Here is a 24,517-nt window from a genome sequence, read left to right as displayed (position 1 = left end):
TGCGGGGGAAATTATGGCTTAAAAAGTATTGCAGGCTGGTTTGTGATGGTCCATTGTAATCAAGGATGCCCACGAGTTTGCCAAGAACTGTGCGTTTTGTCAACAGGATGGTCAGTGAATGCTGATCGTATGCTTCTCAACCTGATTGTGCCCTTGGAACCATTCAAAAGTGGGGGTTAGATTTTGTGGGACCCTTCAAACCAGCAGCTCAGTTCACAGGTAATAAGTATGTGGTGATGGCAACGGACTACTCGACCAAGTGGGTGGAAGCTCAAGCATTATGGGATAATACGGCGGCTAGTACAACAAAGTTCATTTATTGTAACAATATTACATGATTTGGTCGCTTGATCGAGTTAGTCTTGGATCAACGGGTTCACTTCCTTAACGATACGATAAAGCAGCTGACGGAAGCGCACATGGTAATTCACAATATGGCTACCATGTATCATCCGCAAGGGAATGGAGAGGCAGAGAGTAGCAATAAGACTGTGAAAAGGATTTTCAAAACACTAACGTGACTAGGATACCAAACTGGACTCGGCACTTTGGGCATACCGGACTGCTTTTAAGGTCACTACAGATGACACCTTTCTGGCTAGTTTATGGCATAGAGGCAGTGGTGCTTATGGAATTTATCTCTTCCAGTTTGAGAATTGCGACGGAGAAGATGAGCCCGGAAGAGTAAGTTCAGTTCTGATAGGAGCAATTGCTAAGGCTGGAGGAAGATCGAATTCAGAGTCAATATATAGCGCATGTCATTCAGGAGCGGTGTAGGGCCTGGGATGACCGTAACATTAAATTCAAATTTTTTTCAAAGGTGATTTGGTGTTGGTGTATAATTCGCGCATGGGGAGATTTTTGGGGCAAATTGAAATTATGATATGAGGTCCCATACTGTATTGTGGAGGATTTGAAACAAGGCACATTCCGCGGATTGCTGACTTGCATGGAAATGTTTTACCTACGCCGGTCAATGGATTTCGGATGAAGCCTTTCATCGATTTTCGTGATCCCAGTAGTCAGTCAGGTGATGAGCCAATGCCGGAGTTTTTGGTTGGGGCTATATTTGCTATAATAAGGCAGGAGGTACCCAGTGTTGAGATGTGTGTCCCTTCGCACGAGCCATTTGCACCCGTCCAAGAAGAAGACCTGAGGTGGGATGATTTGCTGGATGATTCATTTCTTATCAGTCTATTCACATCCCATAGGGTTTCGGTGCAACTAGGTCCTGTCTTTCTATTAAGCGCACAACGTGCGTGGTGCTCTTCACCCTTTCTCGCAAGATATGGCCAGTGAAGCTTCAACAGCCCCAGGAGGTGCATCTACGCAAACTCTTTCGGATTCCAATACCTAATCGGAGTCGATGGGAAGGAGAAAGGAGTTGTTGCCAAAATCTCATAATCTGAGGTCGAAAGTCCGGTGAGTTCTAGAGCAGGCTCATGACTCAGATGAGCCACCGCTGGAGCGAGCGAAATGCTTCGGATCGTATGCACAGGCTCTTAGTTCTCCCTTCGTTGATTTTAAATTTCATTTGGATGGAAATCTACTCGAGAACGCATTGTGGTTGTTGTGGAAGCTCCGTCTAGAGCAATATCTCACCCACATGCTTTTTTAGATTCACCCACCCACAATTCCTTCTCAAGAGGTACACTCTCCTTCGAGGGCCTGTTTCCACACAATCCAGATGTGCATATGTAGTTGCGGGAGCGAGCCATTCGTATAGTTCATGCATGTGAGGGACGAGGTGGTGGTGGAGGGCTGTGAGAGCGCATCAGTGCCCGAATGAGTCCATCGAGTTTTGTTAGATCCGTTCGGCCACGCAGGAGCCCGAATCATTGGGGCCCATGACAGGTGCATGGGGCAGACTATGTGACCACTCCTGCATCTCGACCTATAGAGTATGTTAGTTTCAAATAGGAGCATGTGTCAAGGCCACCCCACACATCTCTCAAGGGGGCTAGAAGTGCGGCAGACTATGTGACCACTCCTGCCTTCCGAGTCCCAACCTATACGGTGTGCAAGCTTCAAATAGGAGTGTGTCAATGGCACAAGAGGTGACCCCCCACAGGAGGCTAGAGGAGGGTGGCACCTGACACCATGGAAACAGGCCTATAGAGAGCGGGAGATGAAACAAAGAAAGATTTGAACCAATGTATTCTTCTCAGAACGCCATGAAGGTTGCTCCCCCACGAGCTCCCGCTGGGACCTTGGCTTTCTGGAGATTGTCGTTCCAAAAGTCGCCCTCACACTTCACTCCATCAACATGCTCCAGATTGAGTACTACACGCTCAATCTGCTCCCACACAGAGCTTCGCGTTTTCCTCATTGCTGGAGAACCTTCTGGAGATGTCATTGGGGGTCGCCTTATGGCGTCTCTGAAAGCGCTGTGTCCAGTTGGAATAAAGTTTGCTGGAGTCGGCGGGTACAATTTCAATAAAACCATCCTGATGGAACACGACATTGTGTGTATGTTACTCGGATGATTTAAGTTGTGCCACTAAACTATTCCCTTGTTCTTCTTCTTGTATTTGAGAAACTTCCAATATAAATTTCAATGAGGAAAACTAAGATCGCTGTATCTTTCCCTTATCCTAGAGTCTGCCGGGTATTCCGTGAAGCCATGCTGTTCTGTTTGATCACAGAGGAGCTGTCAAAGCTTCTCATAATGTGATGTAGTCTTTACGTGCTTTTATTGAGTAGTTGTGACTGTAGTATTAGCGGTATGGTCATCTTGACAAGGATATGCGTTTCCCCGCAACTCGATCCTGATACCTATTGTCTAGTCTGTCAAGGAATCCTTTTGCCATCAGCTGGTTAGCTGTAAACATCACAACCGTCGTGCCTCCTTTGACCAAAGCAAGTTGCTAGGAGCCAGAGAACTCCGGCTCCTGTCACGGGTCCCTGCCACTGTTGGTGAAGAGAAATTGCTCCCATGCACTATGCCCCTCCGCAGGCATACTGAAACATCCGCTAAACAAGAGGGCTCCCTAAGCTTTTCACCAGCCAGCCACAGATTCCTTTGTGTGGAGCTCACCGTAAGCTGCTGTCGTTCACATGAGATCCCTTCTTTTTACCTCCTGAGCTTCTCCTCTGGAATCCTCTCCCTAGCCTCTAGCACCTGCCATATGGCCTTCCCAATTGGTGCCATGTGTCCCACAGGGGACCTTAGCATATGAGCCCTCTCTTTGGCCATTTTTGCACCTCCTCATTTATTTCCTAGGCCTAGGTGTGACCCTAGACCCAAGCCTTCTAGGCCTTGCTTTGCAAGTGCTGTTGAGCCCTCTGGTTTCCTGCATCACCATAATCAAGCCGTGGGGCTTCCGTGATTATGGTTGACGTAACACATACTGGTCAAAGGGACTCCCCCTTGCTTGTCCTTCTCGAACTCAAGGTTGTTGAAGTCTCCTCCAACAACCCAAGAGTCAACATCCAAGAGGTGCTCTGTGAGTCGCCTCTACAAGGCTGGGCATTGCTGGGGGCGTACATGCTCACGATGCCTATCGTGGAATTCCCCCTCCCAAAGACCCATCCATATTGCTCCCCCATGTTGGAAAGGTCACCTCCCCATCTGTAAGCCCCCACGCACATAGCAGGGTGTATGGAGCATGGACAGGTGACTCTAGGGCCAGAAGGAGGCTGAACAGAGGCGGAATCAGCAGAGGCAAGAAGCGCTTTAGATGGGCAGGTTTTGGGCAGCAAAAGAGGACCATTGCAAGTCGGGATATAGGGCTGCATTGCCTGGGCCAATGGCTGAAAGCCAAGTGGCTAGGCGGGGTCCACAAGGGCCCTAAAAGGGGCTGCCTATAGCATGTATTCCTACAGACCAGGGTTGGCCCAAACAGACCCTGAAGTCGGCCAGTTTGGGTTGGCTATTTTGAGTAGGGCTTTGCCCTATAAAAGGGGACCCTAAGGGCCTCCATAATTATCACTTGGAGCAGCACAAGTACGAGCAGAAAGGAGCAGCAGGGAGCTTGCCGTAGGCCTCATCATTGGAGGTAAAGGGAGCACACAGGAGCTGCAGACTTAGCTAAGAGTGCTGCCCACCCAGGCTGGTGCAAAGATGGCAAGGTGGAAGGGATCTGGACGGAAAGTGTGCAGACGCTCAAGGTGGAGCACGCGGGCTCGAGTCTAGAAGGACCTTGTGGTAAGATCAGAGGACCACACCATTGGTGGGACTTTGTATTGTGTCCATAGCTTTGGACGGAAATATATTATTTTGGTGGTTTCTCTATCTGGCTGGTTCATTGTCTATTGATGAGTCTGCATACCTATGCTATGAACATAAGTTTAAGAAGTTTGTGATATCACACCCCACACCACCACACTGTGTGAGCTCCTGGGCTATTCTATCAGTCTTGCGCTCTGCGTACCCTCTGTTGGGTCATTTCTAACATGGTATCAGAGCCCAAGTAGGAGGCTCATAGGTGTGGGAGCTTGAAGACTGGGACCTTGCTGAAGGACGACTGTGATTTAGAAGCTCTTAGGAATCGACTTCCATGACTGGAGGACAGTGCCCTTGCGAGAAGGAGGGCGACTTAGGTTCAACCAGGTGCGTTTAGAGTTTTGGTCTACTGAAGGTCAAGTTCGATCGACTTTGTTGTGTGGTTTAGCAGCAGAGATGTCGACCTCTTCGGCCTCTTCAACCCCTGCTCTCCCTTCCTCCTCCCCCAGATTTCTTTCTTTCACTATATCTAACTTTGGAGAGTCTGGGAAACTAGATGGGTCAAATTACCCGATCTGGAAGGTGAAGATCCGGAGTCATTTAGTGGCTCGGAAGCGGTGGCAATTGACAACGGGAGTGGAGGCGAAGCCGGAGGACAAATAGGGGAATATACTCATGGCAGTAGACGGAGAGGAGCTCGAAGCTTGGGAAGATATAGATGCCCATGCCCTGGCATTAATCATAGGGATTACGATGGACTCTGATCTTCCTCACATCGAGATGGTCGAGACGTCAGTAGAGGCGTGGGTCACTCTGAAGGACCTGTACGAGACAGACAACACATCTCCGATCTTGCTTCTTGAGCATCAGCTCTACAATCTTGATATGGATGAGGGAGATTCGGTACATAGCCACTTGACGAAGGCCAAGGTGGTGAGGGATTAAGTGGCATCGGTTGCTCAAAAGGTGGACTCATGCCATTTGGCCTTGATGGCACTAAGGAGGTTACCTTGGAGTTTCAAAAGCTTTGTTATGACTGTGACAGCAGGATAGAGAACCAAACCTTTGACTCTTGAGGAGTTAGGTCCATTACTGCTGCAGGAAGAAGCTAGGGAGAAGCTCTACAACAACGACAAAGACAATAAGGTGTTGTTGGCGAAGGATTACGCTGGCAAAGGAAAGGGCAAGCCTAACAGTGGCAAGTCCAAGAAAGATGATTCTGATGACGAGAACACTTCCAAGAGGAAGCAAAAGAAGAAGTGCTTCTATTGTGACACGCTAGGTCATTTTGCGAAGGACTGCAGAAAGAAGAAGTCGGATCAGAAAAACAAGAGGAAGGAGTCCGACTCAGATTCAGAGGGTGACATGAAAGCCAAAGCAAATGTGGTGATTGAAGAGCTGTTCTTGGTGACATCTCCGTGTGTTCCTGAGGTCAGATATGCTGACCTAGAAACCACAGTGATGATGTTTGACATTGAGATGTGGGTCGACGAGGAGTCAGAGACCTTTGTGAAGGTGACAGACATCATGGATTGCTTGGTATCTTCTAGGCGTGTGGCTGTTGACACTGACACGAGGATGGATTCCATGGAGTGCCCTGGGGTCTCATGTTCAGATGAATGCTGTACTTCAAAAGGGGATAGTACATGATTACACAGGCTATCGGTGAGTGCCTCGATGAGATGCATGGTTTGCTTTCAGAGCAAGCACACGGCAGTACGACGATCTAGTATGTAACTTGATGTTCTTCATTTGAGCCTTTATAGCATGCTGTGAAGAGACACTGCTCTTCATTTGTCTCAGGTAATGCGAGATTGAAAGGAATTGGCCTTCTTCGAAGGTAGAAGGGGAAGTGTGGGTGCTTCTTCAAATCTTGGACACAAATTGGTGGAAGGTGATGGACAAGGTGTACTGAAGCCAGAAGAGTAGCTTGAGAGCTCAAGGAGAGTTCGTGGTCCACGTTCTCTGGAGATATTCATTGGTTGGGGACCTTGCCAAAGGAAGGATGGGTTGAAACAGGCCCTCAGAGCATGGTGCCTTGAAGACTCTAGGTTGTTCACTCATTATGAGGGGGACAATTGGAAGATCGTGATGGCTAGATTGCTCGAGTTTGAAGGCGGGAACGTGATTGAAGGTGGTGGCGCTAGGAGGTGCTACCAGAGATGGATGTGTGTACATGGACGGTGTGTGGAAGTGGAACCATGGTGGAGCAGGAGCCACTAGATGAAAAGCCAGGAAAAGATTTCGACATCGAATTGTTCCAAAGGACTACGACCAGGGAGTTACTGGAGCATCGTCATTGATGTGTTGGCATTGGGTCGAGATGTGTTGGTGAGAGGGGGTGTTGGAAAGGTCACCTCCCCATCTGTAAGCCCCCATATGAGGAGAGCGTGAGGGAGGTGGATTTAGGGTCAAGGTTGCCAAATGAGCATTTGATTTGATGCCATGCGGGCAACACACCTAGAGAGAAAAACAAAGAGAGGGGGCTGCCAAGGATAGTACCAAGCAATTATCAGCTTCCATGGAGGGCAAAAGGACCGCAGGTATGCCACGTGGCCAGCGGGGATTAGCTGGAGCAAGACTGCGCAGGGAATCCAGCAGGGTTTGCAGGCTGGAAAGGCTGCGATGAGGTGGTACTGATGTCAGCTGATGTACGGACCTGTACAGGTGCACACGGCAGAGTGTACGGAGCATGGGGAGGTGACTCTAGGGCCAGAAGGAGGCTGAATAGAGACGGAACCAGCAGAGGCAAGAGGCGCAACAGGTTTTGGACAGCAAAAGAGGACCATTGCAGGTCAGGATATAGGGCTGCATTGCCTGGGCCAATGCCTGAAAGCCAAGTGGCTAGGCGGGGTCCACAAGGCCCCTAAAAGGGGCTGCCTACATCATGTATTCCTACAGACCAGGGTCGGCCCAAACAGACCCTAAAGTCTGCTAGTTTGGGTCGGCTATTTTGAGTAGGGCTTTGCCCTATAAAAGGGGGCCCTAGGGGCCTCCATAATTTTCACTTGGAGCAGCACAAGTACCAGTAGAAAGGAGCAATAGGGAGCTTGCCTTAGGCCTCATCACTGGAGGTAAAGAAGCACACAGGAGCTGCAGACTTAGCTAAGAGTGCTGCCCACCTAGGCTGGTGCAAAGACAGCAAGGTGGAAGGGATCTGGACAGAAAGTCTACAGACGCTCGAGGTGGAGCATGCGGGCTCGAGTCTAGAGATAGCTGGCAGATAGGAGAAGGACCTTGTGATAAGATCAGTGGACCACACCATTGGTGGGACTTTGGATCTATCTCTTTTGTATTGTGTCCATAGCTTTGGACAGAAATATATTATTTTGGTGATTTCTCTATCTGGCTGGTTCATTGTCTATTGATGAGTCTGCACACCTATGCTATGCACATAAGCTTAAGAAGTTTGTGATTCCACACCCCACACCACCACACTGTGTGAGCTCTTGTGCTATTCTATTAGTCTTCCGCTGTGTGTAATCTCTGTTGGGTAATTTCTAACACCCCAACTATGAGCTCGCCCTGGTTGTATACCTTTGAGGTAACCGCCTGTGAAATAGAGATACGAAACCCACTATTGCTGCCAACTATGGGAGATGACCTCATGGCCTCTCCATGGGAGAAGAAGGCAGTAGTAATTGACAATGTTGAAGACATGTGTTTCTGTATCAAAAGGAAGTCCACTGTCCGTCCTACCATAGCCCTCTACGACTCTTGACGGAGTATCAATGCTTGCGGTTGTTGACGTGCATGATTGTGGGGCCCGTGCATGTTTCACTAAGGTCCAACTCATGGAGATGCGTGGGGGGGGGGGTATGGGTGGGAGCTTGCACAACGACCTTAGACTTTGAAGGGGGCTTGGAGGGAGAGTAATCCGTATCCGTGTGCAGCCGTGTGCTAGCGGCAGCACCGACTCTACTTCAATCTTTAAAGCCCATTGCATCATGAAAGAAACCCCTACCCCAAGCTTGCTAATGCACTGCTGCACAAGCGACTCATGCCCATTGCAAGGCCCCATCCACGCTTGTTTGGTAGGAAGCCAATTTGAGGTTAGCTGTGTCACCATGTATGACCCGCAGCTTCCTTGGGGACCCAATCAATCGTCCATTAGGTGGAATAATTGAGCTCTCATCTTCAAGTTGAACAACCTAGGTGTCCACTGCTCCTCTACTATGGAAGCAAAGTTCAAACCCCCAAAATGGGCCATCCTTTCGGCGGGTGAGGCTTTGGTCCAAGAAGCTGAGAGAATGAGCCGCCGGCTCCTGGCTTTTCCATGGTAGTTGCATCCTGCAGTGGAAGAGCACTAGACCGTGGCTGTGAGGATAAAGCCGCAGATTGTTGAGGGAGAAGACTTAGCCTTGCCCATGCCTAAGAGCTGAGGTTCTAGGTGAGGATGAGGCTTCACCGGAGGGGGGCTTGAAGACGAAGAAGAAAGTGGGAGGGGAGGGATGGAGAGGTGTGGGGGGGGGGGGTTTGCAAGTAGTCGAGAATACTGCCTTAGGGGAATGGTTCGAGGGGGAGGAACATGCTCCATCGGAGGAGGCTGTGAAGAGGGAGGGGATATCTAGAGGGGGGGAGTGGGCCAGTGATAGGCGGATAATATCTGGATAGTATTTTAGATATATTTAGCCAAGTGCTTACAAATACCAAGGGTCACCACCTATTGGGTGTACCTCTTCAATCCATGCTTGGAAACGTATGAGATCTAGAACGTGATGTTTTGATATTATTGAGTGTGGAGAGAGATTTTTTATCTGTTGTTGTAAGCACCGACATTTTGGAGTGTCTATTACTATTTCTATATCTGCTGATCTGTTCTTTACAAAATCTGAATAGTGTTGTGAGTTCCTAATTTCAATGATGTATTCTTTGCACTATCCATAAAGTCATATTGCATTCTTTGCCCTTTGAGTTTTCTGTTAGTCTGGAATACTTTTGTGGGTTCCAGATGAACCCCAAAACACCCACCAAAACACACACCTTGCTTGCCAAAAGATGAACTTTTCCACTTCATGAAAGAGAAAGAAAAGGTCAAAGAAAGACCAAACTTCCTTAGGATCCCTGCGCTGTGAAAAGGAAGGGGAGGTGGAAAAAAGGGGTGAGAATAATAAAAAAGGGCGAGGACCAGAATCCCCACTGAAAGCTCAACCAAGAGCTCAGGAACGAGGCTTCTCAAAGTTTGAAAGGCTGACCAAAACACGCAAAAAAAAGGCCAACTGAGCCACCAAAAGAATCTGCAGCAAGAGACTGAAATACGCTGTCGAACAGTCCTGAGCAAAGCTCGCAAGCTTAGCAATGAAAGCCAAGGCCCAGGAAGATGAAAGTACACCGCAAGCAGCGATGAAGGTGCTCCCAGTTCGCCTGAACAGAAAGAGCTCCATGAAGGCATCCCAGTCCAGAAGCAAAAAGTACATCAGCTCCTGGGGGCAGCCTGAACTGCAGGGCTGCTTCTGAGCAGACCTGCAAAGAATCCCAGGAGTCCTGGGACTGGCATGGGAGCCTGGAACCTGATGCAGGGAGAGTCAGTAGGCAGGTGTGAACGAAGGGAGCCTGGAAGAGGCTCATGGGTGGGCGTGGAACCACCACAGCTCTAAATGGGGTCCTTGAACAGGAAAACAGGTTGCAGGTGAGGCTGGAGGGGGCTCAGAAAACGGCAAAAAGGGTGCAAATCAGAGGGGAAGAAAGGGGGGGGTGGGGAGACGGAAGGGATGGAGGGTGCAAGAGAGGGGCGGGAGGGCAGGGAAGGCTGCATGGGGGGGGACAGACTCAAGTTTGTTGTTTGTTAAACAAAACCTGATAAGGACCTTTTTGAGCTATTATGTCACATGTGTCATTGAAAAGGGGAAAAAATATTGTAAAAGCTAGCATTGTTGAATTTCTGAAATTTTGTAAACTGTCATGCAGTTCTGATCGGATAGTTTTTGTTATTTGTGATGCTAGCTCAAGAAAAACAGGGGTTTTTAATTTTTAAAATTTTTTGCTCAACCCATCGCAAGAATTGGTAGTTTAGAGCATAGTGAAGATCTGTCATTCATTTGTGATTGTTACTGGACCTGATTCAGGTTGTCTTTTGCTGTACTTCGTACATTGCAATCTATTAAGCATACTATTCTTGACTCAGGCCTTTAATGGAGAGGCAGGGGCTAGTATCAGAGTTTTTGATGGATGATCTTACAGTGATGGGTGTGATGGAGCTGATTCCTCACCTTTTTAAACTAAGGGTATTTCTACTGGGAAGTACCTTGGCGTAGTCTTACTTGAATCTGCTATCAATTGTCATCTGTATGACCTTCCTAGAAAGTCCAATTCTTTATGGAGGTAAGAATCTTTTGCATGTACTTTTTGCATGACAGGACCGATTGAATCAGACTGTAACAGCAGCTATGAGTTTTCAGCCTCATGTATTCATAGCCATTGACTCAAAAGGCTTTTCTTATCGTGCATTTAAACAAGTGAAGGGTATGACATCGGTGTTTCCATGTCTGTTAAATGGACATGCCTTTTATGACATTTGTGAAAAATAATTTGCAAATTGGGTAATTGTTAAGCTAATGACAGGAAGTTTACTTTTGAGAAAACTGATGAGATGCTTTTGGTGTTGTAGCAAAGTGCTTGCAACTTCAGCAACGTTGTCCGTTGAATGTGCTCTATGTAGCTCCCTCAGCATGGGCTTTTAAGAGAGGTGAAGAGAGGTTAAAGAAGTGGGTTGGCATTATTGACCACACCCTTTGTATTCTTCCGTTTGAGGAGCCACTATGTAGGGCAAATGGTTTAGCTGCAACGTTTGTGGGCCATCCTGTGCTTGAGGATGCATTTCATGATCCTGCTGTACGGTTTCTGCATAGTCCAATCTATGAAGTCTAAATATGAAAAAGACTTTCTTACAAAAAGATTCTATGTGCATTCCCTCTGCTTTAAAGTTGGCTTTGCCAATTTGCCACAAGCTTTTGTTTTGTCCGCTATTAAAGAACTCATTAATTTTTGTGCAGAGAGCAAATTCTTGGATATCGAACTGGCATATAACAGGAGATAGGGAAAAGTTCATTTCAGAGCATGGCTTATCTTCTGGTAATTTGCAAGTCACACCATTTTCTTTGTGACAGCAAGTCTTCGAGACTGCTATGATTTGCAAGATCAAGATAACAGCCCTTTATTTGGGCTGCATCATCCCTGCAAGATGATGATAATAAAATTTGGAGGCTTATTGTTGTAATTTGTTTAGACAATGGATGCTTTCCTGTTTTATATATGTATATGCTATACGTGATTGAAATTAAGCTAAAGTAGTGGGGGTTAGCATCAGGTGGGATCATTAGGATTTAAGAAGCCGAAAAAGGCACAATGGGAAGGGACTAAATAAGTCTACCCTCACTCCCATTGTACTCTATGTTTAAGTAGCATCCTGAGTTTGCTTTGACGACTTGCTCCCTGTCTTCCTCTCAAATCTTTGTTCTCTCTCTCTCTCCCTCTCTCTCTCTTTCTCGGATCCCCATCACAGGTTTTATTCCGCCATCTCAGCCTTGCACATCACCAACCCCTTCTTAGGCTTCACATCCGCCAGCTTTCCAGATGATCACCACTGTGCCGCCAGCCCCCATCCTCTAAAGATTTCTCTCTATTTATTGGTAATGTTATAGTTAAGGTTTTTTTGGGTATTCGTTATCGGTGTTGATGACCCTCTCAGCTCATTGTACCAGGTTCTTTTATTCTCATAGATCCTTCGGTCTTTCAAAGACTTTAATAAACTCTCTCTTTCTCTCTCTCTCTCTCTCTCTCTAGCATGGGTTAGGATGCTCGCTTTTTAGTCCGCCACCCTAATCAGGTTTTCAATCAGTCTCATAGACCCATCGGTCTTTAGTAACTTTCTTAAACTCTCTCTCTCTCTCTCTCTCTCTCTCTCTTCTCTCTCAGCATTTCAGGTCATTGTATGGATCTTGCAACACAGGGTGACGTAGGCTTCCTTGGTTGGCTTTATCCTCCTCCATGGCACTGGCAGCAGAGGGTGACCAGAAGTGCTGGTATGCATGTACATGCAGATGGTTTGAGAGCGTGGGGCTCCACATAGACAGGCTACCTCCCTTCCCCTCTATCCCGCTCACCTGAAAATGTGAAAGCAATTTAACAAAAGATATCCCAAAACTCTGACCTGCTCATAGGGGTTCATCCATGGGGAACTTCACATAGATAGGTTACCTCCACACAGACAGGTTACCTCCCTTCGAGTATAGCGTTGAAGCCCCCACTATCCCGCTCACATATCACGAGGTGAAGCATGTCCTTTGAGAGGATTTCCTATAGCTACACACATTTAGGACTTGGTTGGCACCTCGTGAGCTCCCTGTCAAGCTCAGCTTTTACAGAGACCGCTGCCTACGGACTTTAGCAGAGGGCTTCATCGAAGCACTAGGGTAGGATACACACAGGTCCACCTCCGCCACTCCCTGAGGATATTGATCGGGCAGTTCTGCGTCTCATCAAGTAGACATTCAACAGTTTGCCTACAAGCTCTTGGCCACATGGATAGTGAGAGCGGTTCTCAACAGGAAATCAGAAGAGAGTTTAGGCTTTCTAATCAAGAGGAGCAAACTCTAGCTATGGGCAGGATTGACCTCTGGGCTTGGAATACTTTGTGGAAAGGGGGCTCTACACTGGTGTTCAGGAAAAAGTTTAGTTGGGTAGGGGCTTCCTACCCCTCACGCCTCCTTAACACAAGATGGAAAACTGCAGACAATAAGTTCATATGGAGAGGAAGCTCACTTAGATTTGGGATTAAAAAAAAACAACCAAGAAGCTGCAAACTCTTCTATGGTTGATTTTGCACAAGGCCGTGTGAACCAATAGCACAGGAAAAGCAATTGGCAAAGGGGATGGCTGGCAAAGGGAATGGCAAGTGCTAGAGATGACCTGGCTAGAAGGAAGACATCTTCCATTTGTTTGTCTCTTGCCTTAATGCCAAGTAAGTTTGGAAGACAATACAGATACAATTAGGAGAGTATTCAAAATTTTGAATACTCAAGGTGAATACATCCGGTGGTTTTAAGCAAGTGCTATTAGCTCAAGTACTTTGTAACTATCAGTGCCACAATCTAGGATGTATCCCTTTTGTAAAACCTTACACTTATGGATGGTTGGATGAATGGACACTCGTGGTTGGATTGCGGGGCTGGACCATGGAATGATAGGATAGAACATGGGGCTCCCACATGGGCAGCACATGGGCTGCCATGTGGGCAGCAGAGAGAGAGGAGATCCCTGGCAGAGGAGAGCCACCAAAGATCTGGTAGAGGCTGCCCACAGATGGAAAGGGCAGATCTGGGCAGGGTTTCCAGCAAGCAATGACGATGTGGACAAGGCGATGACCTCAGCACAGGTTCCGGACAATACAGCAGATCATACGGGCATCTGTGGATGTTATGCTCTAGTCGAGATAGCATGACCTCGGATAGATCGGTGGGCATTTTCTCTTAGATGGCCAACTTTTGTAATAATTAATGTGCGTAATTAAATGGTCAAGAGAAGTAACTGCCAAGGTCCTAGGTGAGGGCGTAATGGCATCGACTAGATAGTTCTAATAGGGCTAGGGCCTAGGTGCATCTAATATGTAAATTGCCAAGGGGCAATTGTTTTAAAAGGGAACTCCAAGAGAGGGGTGAAAAAGGATGCATCTAAGTAAGGGCCTAAAATGTGACATGTGGCCAGGAACTATCTAGGGAGATTGGGGTCTCAAGGATAAGGATGAGGAATAATCATGAAGAAATACGTAATGAGACGAATCCTTCCTTGAGAGTTTGGCTGGGTGGATAATCTAGTTGCCATCGCCCGTGACTGAACTAGAGAAGGAATGAATAATCTGAAATCTGTTACACTTGAGGGGGATTTCAGAGGAAATGGGTTTCAAAGACAAGTGTCTCGCAGCCAAGTGGCCAAACCAAGCAGGTGAAGCCGGTTGAGGGACCAGTAAAAACAAGTACCACCGTTGGGGTGAAAAGGAAAATAACTCCAATGGCAGCTCGGGCTTGGTCAAAGTCCTCGTTGACCCCTGAACAAAAGAAGAAAGCTAGGAAAGAAGGATTGTGCTTCGGCTGCCTTCAGCGACATCAGTGGAAGGATTGTCCACTGAACAAAGATCGTCGCACGGCTAATATGATAATATCTGAATGCGACGTAGAAATGCAGGAAAGTCCCAGTGCGGAACATATGCAGATGCAACTGGCGGGACCTTCTCAGAGGTTAGTACCTTGTTTGTTATGTGTATCTGTTGCTAAGTTAGTGACGAGTGCACCTGATAACATCCTATCTAAGCCCGCAGCAACGGGGTATACAGCCTTCAATGATACGGAGCTAATCAAAATGAAAGGGCAAGTGGCCAATCATGATGTCATTGTGTTGTTTGACTCAGCGTCGACTCACAATGTGATTAACTCCAAGCTCGTGAAGAGGCTGAAATTAAAGACAAGTCCATCTGACTATGCGTACACAGTCAGGATGGCAGACGGAAGTTCAACTGAAGTATGGGACCAAAGGGTTACCCAGTTGGAGCTTCGGATTCAGGACTATACTGAGAAGCTTGATTTTGAAATGACCAAGCTTGCTCATGCGGATATAGCCCTGGGAATGGCGTGGCATTCTAGTAAGAATCCAGCCATTGATTGGAAAAAGCACGTATATCAATTCAAGATGAATGATGTGCTTTATGTCTTGCGAGGTGAAAAAGATATACCTCAGGGACCGTTGGTTTCCGTGATGGAAATCAGGAAGGCTCAAGTAGAGTTTTTGTACCTTTGCACCGCATCGGTAGAGCCGGTGGATGAGTCTTCGGCTAGCACTGATGTTACGCAGAGTGGTGAGATGGCCAAGCTGGCTGATCTTATAACAGAGGAGTTCTCTGAATGCTTTAGGGATGAACTACCTTATGGGTTACCTCCAGAGCGGAATGTTCAGCATAAGATTGAACTGATCCCGGGGGCAGAACCTGTAAATAGACCTCCCTATAGAATGAGTTTTACTGAAGAAGCGGAGGTGCGTAGGCAATTGGAAGAATACCTCAAGTTGGGGCAGATTCAACCAAGTTTCTCACCTTTTGCTTCACCAGTGATATTAAAGAGGAAAAAGGATGATACGTTTCGCCTCTGTATAGATTACAGAGCATTGAATAATATCACTGTTAAGCACAGGTATCCGATGGCTCGGATTGATGATTTGCTAGATGCATTACATGGAGCCGTGATTTTCAGCAAGATAGATCTTAAGTGCGGCTATCATCAGATCCGGATTAGAGCCGAGGATGTGCATAAAACCGCTTTTAGAAGCAGATTTGGTCATTATGAGTTTTTGGTAATGCCCTTCGGACTTACCAATGCTCCAGCGACCTTCGTCATGCTTATGAACGATTTACTACGTCCGTATATCGGAAAGTTCGTAGTACATTTTATTGACGATATCTTGATATTCAGTAAGAGTGTTACTGAGCATTGTGAACACTTAAGGATAGTGTTCAGTACTTTGAGGAAAGCCAGTCTTTACGTGAATAAAAAGAAAACTATACTGTGTATGGTTAGGCTTGAGTACTTAGGGTTCATAATTACTCCACAGGGGGTAGAAATGGATCCGAAGAAAGTGGCTGCGATACTAACTTGGCCAATCCCTCAGAGTCTGACCGCGTTGCGATCATTCTTGGGATTTGTCCAGTTTTATAGAAGATATATCAAAGGATATTCCGAAATAGTATCGCCATTGACTGATCTGACCTCAGATAAAGTACCTTTTATTTGGGGACAGAATCAACAGGAAAGTTTTAACACCATAAAACAAGCTGTGGTCTCAGGACCGGTGTTAAAAATAGTTGATCCCCAGAAACCGTTGTTCCTAGAAACCGATGCAAGTGGCATTGCGGTAGGAGCAGTCCTCCTTCAAGAGGGAAGGCCAGTAGCCTTCGAAAGCAAGAAGCTTTCTCCCTCTCAAAGGAATTGGCCAACTCATGAATTGGAGTTGTATGCTGTTATCCATGCTTTGAAAACATGGAGGCATTATCTGTATGGTTCAGAGTTTTATGTGGATGTGGATCATGATACTCTGAAACATTTCTGTAAACAGCCTGACTTGAGGGGCCGCCAAGCTAGGTGGGCAGAGCTCATGCAGGAGTTTAATCTAACGATTCGGTACCGAAGAGGAAAAGACAATAAGGTAGCTGATGCGTTGTCTCGCATTATGCATAACCTGAGTTTCACGGTATTAGAGAATGCTCTAATGACCGAGATCAGAGAAACTCAGAGGGTGGACGAGTTTGTCCAGAGCTTATGGCCTAAGGCTTATGTATTAAAACCCGGGGAAAGTGAAAAGGATGACCTGGCATCCAGAAAAGGCCAAACTTATGCAAGATATACCATAAGGGATGGTATGCTAGTTAGAAATGGCAAGGTTGTAGTACCTGGTCAGAATGATCTCAGGCAGAGAGTCATTCGACAATGCCATGATAGCCCGTGTGCGGGACATCCAGGTGTCGAGAAGACATATGATCTCGTGAAGCGAGATTTCTTTTGGCCAAAGATGAAAAAGCATATTCATGAATATGTGACACGGTGTTTCTCGTGTCAGGTAAGCAAGGCCGAGCGGGTGAAGCCACCCGGACTTTTACAGCCCTTGGAAATACCACTAAGTAAGTGGGAGAGCATTTCCATGGACTTTATTGTAGGACTACCTGCAACACAAGGAGGGTATAATTCTATCCTTGTGGTGGTTGATCGTCTAACCAAGATGGCTCACTTCATTCCGACTAGAGAGTCTATTAGTGCCCCGCAAGTAGCGGATTTGTTTATTAGACATATATTTCGTCTGCATGGATTGCCTAGATCCATAGTGTCAGACAGAGATGTCAGGTTTACCGGTCATTTTTGGACAGCGGTATTTGAGACACTAAGGACTGAGTTGGGAATGAGTAGTGGGGATCATCCTGAGACGGATGGTCAGACGGAGAGAGTCAACCAGACTTTAGAGGATATGCTGAGGGCATATGTGTCATTGAGGCAACATACATGGGACAAGTGGTTGCCATTGTTGGAGTTTGCCTACAATGATAGGAAACATTCATCTACTGGGTTCAGTCCGTTTGAGCTGAACTATGGTTATAGACCAGCCAATCCGACTATAGTTGGAGTACCTCAGAAAGTGCTTAGTGCCGCGAACTTTGTAGTTCAGATGCGGGAGATGCTAGCACTTGCGAGAGCTAATATTCGCCAGGCTATGGATAGAGCCAAGGTGTATGCGGATGAAAATCGGTCTATAAGAGTATTTGAAGAAGGAGAAAAAGTTTTTCTCAGAATTCCTTCACACTCGAAGTCGTTGACTTCAGGAGAGTGTGCTAAGTTATCACCTCGATACTGTGGGCCGTGGTTAATTCTGAAAAGAATAGGCAGTGTAGCCTATAAATTAGAATTGCCACAGGGGTGTAAGGTGCACCCGGTTTTTCATGTTTCACGCTTAAAGAAATTTTTGCATACAGGTGACTCACTAATCGAAGGTGTGGTTTTGTTTCAGGAGATAGAGGATACTGCAAGACGCAAACCAACAAGGATCCTGGACCGAGGAACAATGCAAATACGAAATCGGAAGATACCCACGGTGTTGGTTGCATGGCATGGTCAGCCTCTATCGGAAGCTACCTGGGAATCCGTGTACCAGTTGCGGAGAGCATTCCCAGATTTCATCATCGAGGACGCTGATGCTTGAAGAGGGAAGGAATGTTATGCTCTAGTCGAGATAGCATGACCTCGGATAGATCGGTGGGCATTTTCTCTTAGATGGCCAACTTTTGTAATAATTAATGTGCGTAATTAAATGGTCAAGAGAAGTAACTGCCAAGGTCCTAGGTGAGGGCGTAATGGCATCGACTAGATAGTTCTAATAGGGCTAGGGCCTAGGTGCATCTAATATGTAAATTGCCAAGGGGCAATTGTTTTAAAAGGGAACTCCAAGAGAGGGGTGAAAAAGGATGCATCTAAGTAAGGGCCTAAAATGTGACATGTGGCCAGGAACTATCTAGGGAGATTGGGGTCTCAAGGATAAGGATGAGGAATAATCATGAAGAAATACGTAATGAGACGAATCCTTCCTTGAGAGTTTGGCTGGGTGGATAATCTAGTTGCCATCGCCCGTGACTGAACTAGAGAAGGAATGAATAATCTGAAATCTGTTACAGTGGAGCAATTCCGGAGGCTGGAATGATGCGGAACAAAGGCAGGAAGAAGGCACACAGGTTCAGCATGTTTGGAAGGCCTATGGGCAGACTTGGGGCAGAGAAAGAAGGCTGGAACTGCCTCGGCCAGTGGCTGGATGCCACGTGGTCAGGCAGGCCGGCAGAAGCCTGCAAAGAGAGCCCTGTAGGGCCATTTATAGGCCACCCCTCTAGCTAGCTGGTAGGGGCAGGCTGAGTCGGCTGGTAGGGGCTACAAAGTTGGCCAGTTTGAAGCAGCGGTTTTGCCCTAGAAAAGGGGGCCATTTGGGCCTCCTCTGGTATCACTTGAAGCAGCCCTTAGAGGAGCTGAAAGGAGCAGCAGATAGCCATCCTTGGGCCTACATTTTGGAGGTGAAGGAGACCTACAAGGCAGTAGACTTAGCTCAAGAGTGGCAGCCCACCTAGGCTGGCCCTTCGGAGCAAGGTGGAAGGGATCTTTTGATAGAGAGTCTATATAAGCTCAGTGGAGCTCGCAGGCTCAGAGATCTAGAGGTGCCAGGCATATAGTAGGAGAACATTTTGGTAATGTATTGTTGAGTTTTGCTTCTATGCACTGTCTATTCTTGCTTGCACAAACAGGACATGCATAGTTTCCGAGCAAAAACCTACGAGGAGAAAAGTCCGAGCGATAATTTTTGACACCAACCATGCTAGTATATTTATACAATTCTTTCTTAAATTTTCATTTATGGAACCATTTCTTGCCTATTTATAATTATAATCCTCCTTTTAGAGAACATCATCTATATATGAACAAATAGTGAACCTTGGGGGTTTTTGCTTAGAAAATGGAAACCCCTGCACACACACATGAATGGTTGTGAAGTGCACACATTGTATGAAGTTTGATTCCATAGTGAAACACTTCCGCCTGTAATTCTTGGGCTCATCTATCAGTCTTCCACTACGGGATACCCTCTGGTGGGATTTTCACTTCCCATGCAACACAACCTTCACAAGAGCTACAATATTGAGGCTGCACCCTAGACTCCCTCGAGAGAGTGTCACTGTGTTGAGTAAGAGGTTCTCTAGGAGGTTATCTCCAAATTTTGGTCATGCTTATTGACGAGCCGTTGCAGACTATAGAAGATGTGTTGCTTCCTATGGATGGTCACTAGTGGCCCATGGAGGTTTGCCCATTGGTCCATGGCGGGAGTAGATGCGTGTAGATGGCAGATGCCATCGGTGTGCCGATAGAGATATGGAGACGGTCCCACATTGTCTTTGGAGCTGCTCGGAGGACAAAGGATCTGGATGGGGGCCCTCCGAATTGTTTCCTGGACGCAGATGATGCAATACGACTTCACTTGAGGGATGGTTGCTTGGCTGATGGAGGGGGGTCATGCCTTCTCCATCGATCTGGCCTCTTTAGCATATAGGATCCAAGTTAGCAGGCCTCACGGATAGAGGCACATGATGCGATACCTCCCTCTTGACATTGCCTTATGCCCTTGCCTGATGATAGCTTATGGGAGACATTGCTTGGAACATCTGGGTTGCCCGTTGCAATTTTGTGATTGCCGGCCATCAGGTTCCCTCAGCAACCACCCTAGTTGCCATATGGCAAGACATCATTTACACCATGTGTTCTATTTGGGAGTGTGGGACGTCAGAATTTCGGATGATCGATGAGAGGTGGGCCCGTGTCTCCAAGGCTCTTTGAAAACGGATTGGTTGGACAACTAGTTTTTCTAGCTCGATCAGCAACTACGATCGACTGATTTGTTTTGCAAGGATAAATAGAAAGTTTTTTCATCAGGATAAAAAAGGATGATCAAGAGCTACAATGCTTCTAAAGAGGCATACGCTTATGAAGAGGACATTGTAATGTACCCTTTACAAGAGGTAAACACCTCTTCATCCACATACCCTTTGCAGCACACACCTTTTCATGTATGGCTGTTCACTTTCTATACAAGAGATGCCTTATTGTATGGATCAGAAACTTCAGACATTCTATACATTGCAGTTTCCTTTCTGCTCCTCGGTTCACCAATGATACTAGATTAATAGGATCTTTTTATAGTGGTCTCAAAGAAAACACACTTGCAAATTCGGGGAGCCTGTTTCAGCCCATAGAGAGCCTTCTTGAGTCTGCATACCATATGCCGCTTGGTCTGACAGCCATCTGACTTATACTTAGCTTTTTTGATTCCAATAGCCTTCCTCTTGGTAGGTCTGGAGTCCAGCTGGATACAAGATCCCACGTGCGGTCTTTCTCAATGGCAGCCATCTTAGTCTCCATTACTTTCTATCACTTAGGGACATTCGTCTCTTCTACGAAGGTCTCTGGCTCATGGATCATCTTGATTTGAGCCATCCATGCATAGTTTACTGCTAGAGCCTTTTGGGTCTGTTGAGAGCTTCTTTGTCCATTGAACTTATTTCAGGGATGTTTGTAACCCTTGAATCCTCTACGGTCTTGTGTACCAGCACGGTACTCTTTTCTCCTTTGCAAGATTCTTCGTCTTTGGCATTTTCAGCTCTGTTTCTTCTGAATCTGATTTTGAGCTTGCTTAACCTGCTTTCGCTTCCTTGCTTTGAGCTTGGTCACCATAAGGGTAATGCTGGAGCTGGACTCGTTTCATTGTTGAGATTCGGCTCAGTCTCTTGACGACATCCCAACTGACCAAACTCATTGTTGTACAACCGATAAGCTTTTAACTCGTCGTTAAACCTGACAAAGATGCACTTGCTGCTTCTTGAATCCAATTTGCTCTGTGTCTTTGTGAACACACACCCATGCACCAGAGCTGAAAACTCTTAAATGCTTCATGACAGGCTTCTTACTGGAGTATGCCTCCAATGGTGTCTTTTCCATGACTACTTGAATCATTGTCCTATTCAGGATGTCGATAATGGTATTGACCGCCTCTGCTTAAAAGGACCTTGGAACAATTTTATCTCTTAGCATGCTCAAGCCCATCTCCACACTTGTCCAATTCTTCTGCCCTGCCACCCCTTTTGGCTGAGATGGCTGTGCTATCTTCAATCGGCATTTGATCCCATTCTTCTTGCAATATGCATTGAACTCATGTGATGTGAATTCTCCCCCTTGGTTTGTTTTGAAAGTATTGAGTCTCTTTCCTGGTCTCCTGTTCCACTTTAGCCCTTCATTCTTTGAAATTTTCAAGAGCTTGAGACTTTTTAGAGAAACAGTAAACCCAAGTCATTTTGTTGAAATTATCAATAAAGGTTAGAAAGTAATCTGGCCCACAAATATCAGCCAAGTCAAGTGGCTGAATGGCCCGATTCGTGCCTGTTTTGGGGATGACCAATATTGCGTGCGTACCATGCAAGTTTTGCAAAGTTCTTGCTTGCTTGTAAGTTGTGGAAGTCCATTTACCATTTTTGTCTTCCGCATCTAATTCCGCTTTGTAGAAGGCTACTTCTTTGACCCTTCCCTGTGCCACAATTTGCCAATAGAACCATTTCAATACACATTTAATCAATATTGTTCTTCCATTGCAAGCCTTGCAGGTAGAGCCATCTATGAGAGCATATATCTTGACCCATTAGACCCATTTCAATACATATTTGATCAATATTGTTCTTCCATTGCAAGCCTTGCAGGTAGAGCCATCTATGAGAGCATAGATCTCGACCCCTTAAGACTATTTCTAATGTGGCCATCAACTACACTAAAAAATGCAACAGATGGGTAGTTGTCATACTGTAGAAAAATTAGTTACCAGTGTAGGAGTGTTGTAAGTGAGATCGTGTGTTTTTTTGCTCGGCTGTCAAAGTGGATGTCAACTGGGGTGATATGTGTCAATTGGTAAAAGAGAGATTATTAGATATTTAGACATGAAGTTTGTGATTACACTGAAGGGTGCCACATGTGAACAATATTCACATTCACACAAAGGCCACATCTTCTGCTAGCAATTGACACTAGCATCGGGCTTTGAAATCTGTGATGTAGGTACCACTATATTGAGTTTGCTTCCTGGGAGTAGAATGCAAGAGATAAAAAAAATGTTGCCCATTTATGGAGAAGCCCTTGAGATGCTGACAGATGATGTACAGGATCTAACAGCTGTTATCCCTACCGTGTTAAGCAAAGATCTCACCAGAACAGTGGAAAGTATTGTAAGCAAGTGGAAAGTCCCTGTCTTGCTGCTACCCGAAGCATCCCTGAAAGAGAAATATGGGGCCTTTGCTGTAAGCTGTATATTTTGGGTTGCTGTTCTCCTTCTCTAATAGTGGGAAACATCTCTGGAGCGATAGTACTGTTTTTTTGTCCTTGAGCATTGCTGTTTGGATATAAGTGGATTTCAAAAAGGTGTTGCATTTATTGGTGCTCATGATATGCCTCTGATTATGCAGGCAAGCACGGCCGGACTTTGTACATCTGGAACTGTAGTGCTCCAAATGCAACTGGCTCGTTTGCCTTGCATTGTTGCTTTTCGTGCAAACATTCTGACTGAATGGCTTATCAGGCGTTCTGTACAGCTGAAATATATGTCGCTGCCTAATATTCTTTTGGATTCTCCTCTTATTCCTGAAGCAGCATTGTCTGAATGCACACCAATCCAGCTAGCAAAAATGCTGAGGTAGCATATTTTCTCTGAAAGGTCTTCAATTGATTATTGATTAACCTGCTGATGAAAGGTATTCTGAGGCATCTTTCTATGATATTCTCATGTCTGCTTATGCTTTTGATCAGGCAACTGCTTCAGGATGAAGGTCTGCAGGAGAAGCAAATGTTGATGGCAGAGAAAGTGCTCTGCATGCTTACCCCAAGAACGACTTGCAGTACAACAATGGAAAATTCTCTCTCTAAAAAGCACATCCAAAGACCTAGCATTGTGGCAGCAAAAACAATCTTGAGCTTGCTGGGATTAAATGAGAATATTTAGGATAATTTGGTATGAAAGCTTCTCAGTCAATGATTATATATGGTTTGTAGTTCCTGATTTGGAGTATATTGCATTAGTGAACCTGCAGTACCCAGCTGAACGTTATGAAGAAAAAATTTAGGAAAGGCATGCATGTGTGTGGAGCCATTATGGTGTCACTTGTGTTGTGTGGATTCATAAGTGTTTATTTTCAGAGTCCTGTGATGAGCATGCCATAACCCACCTCTCTCTCCCTCTCCCTCTTTCTTTCTCTCTTCATCCCTCCATATCCTCTTAGAGAAATGACACTCTATTTCTCCGCTTATAGAGGGGAGGAGGCAGTGCATCCCATCTGCTGTCTTGTAGCCCTGTTGCCACGCAGACATATACTAACCAATCACTGGCCTGCTGCTTCACTGTTTGATGCAGACAATCCTCCCAGTAGGTCCAAACAGCTATGCAGTTCCTTGCTCCAGATAATCCTACTTCCCATGTCTCTTGAACTTTTGTCCTCCTCACATGGGGGCTCACAGATTGGTCATTGACATTTCTAACAAACAATAGATTGTGAGTTGGTGGCGATGGCCCTAAGGATTGCCATCACTGTATAAGCCTGTTGTAGAAATTGTTCCTGGTTCTCTTGATTTCAATAATATACTTGCCCATGGCATTGGTGCCTCCTCATCACAGGACTCAAAAAATGAACGAGTAACACAGAGTGCTACCATATTTTGTGGCTCCATACACATGCATGCCTTTCCTAGATTTTTTCTTTTGATTTCAGGAATATACTTTCCCATGGCATTAGTGGCTCCTGCCTTTGTAAGAGAAGAAATAGAAAAGAAAGAAGGAAAGATCTATTGATGTCTGCAGGAGGCCTCATGAGCCTATGAGACAAGGTATACATCAAAAGAAACTACTACATTTCCGAGGAGAGGGGGATTGCACAAGGCATCTCCTAGAGAGAGTACTATCATAGTGTGACCTTTATTACATTAGTTTAAGACTCAAGTGTTTAGTCTTAGATTTGAATCTAATCTATGCGTGTCCTTCACAGTAGACCACCCATTTTCTTGCTTTCCTGGCTTCTCTCACTTTGGCAAGTTCGGAGTGAGCTTCTTAAATATCCATATCTTTGTGCCCTTCAACTTGTGTGTTTGTCAAAGAATCTTGATCCTTGCTGCCTTGTCACTAAGGAACATTTGTATCTGTGTTCCCTCTTGCTGGATATTCCAAATAGCATCTAGATCCCATTGCACTTGTGGTATCTTCTCCTTG

The 24,517-nt window shown here is 46.0% G+C and overlaps 1 protein-coding gene across 1 annotated transcript; it reads left to right on the top strand.

Annotated features, from left to right (window-relative positions):
- Nucleotides 1-1,993: 1,993 nt before the first annotated feature.
- Nucleotides 1,994-23,369, top strand: LPXB (lipid-A-disaccharide synthase B). Its single transcript, XM_087400751.1, has 8 exons — nucleotides 1,994-2,425; nucleotides 10,290-10,389; nucleotides 10,522-10,627; nucleotides 10,773-10,996; nucleotides 11,158-11,236; nucleotides 22,324-22,562; nucleotides 22,728-22,954; nucleotides 23,068-23,369. The coding sequence occupies exons 1-8, from the start codon at nucleotides 2,154-2,156 to the stop codon at nucleotides 23,258-23,260; spliced, it is 1,440 nt and encodes a 479-aa protein (XP_087256877.1). The 5' UTR covers nucleotides 1,994-2,153; the 3' UTR covers nucleotides 23,261-23,369.
- The last annotated feature ends 1,148 nt before the right edge of the window (nucleotides 23,370-24,517 follow it).

The sequence above is a fragment of the Dipteris shenzhenensis genome, chromosome 29 (assembly GCF_047967505.1).
Source record: "Dipteris shenzhenensis isolate YYH24624 ecotype China chromosome 29, Dip_SZ_1.0, whole genome shotgun sequence".
Lineage (NCBI taxonomy): Eukaryota > Viridiplantae > Streptophyta > Polypodiopsida > Gleicheniales > Dipteridaceae > Dipteris > Dipteris shenzhenensis.
Note: the sequence above shows the minus strand (reverse complement) of the source record. Positions and strands in the feature narration are given on the sequence as shown.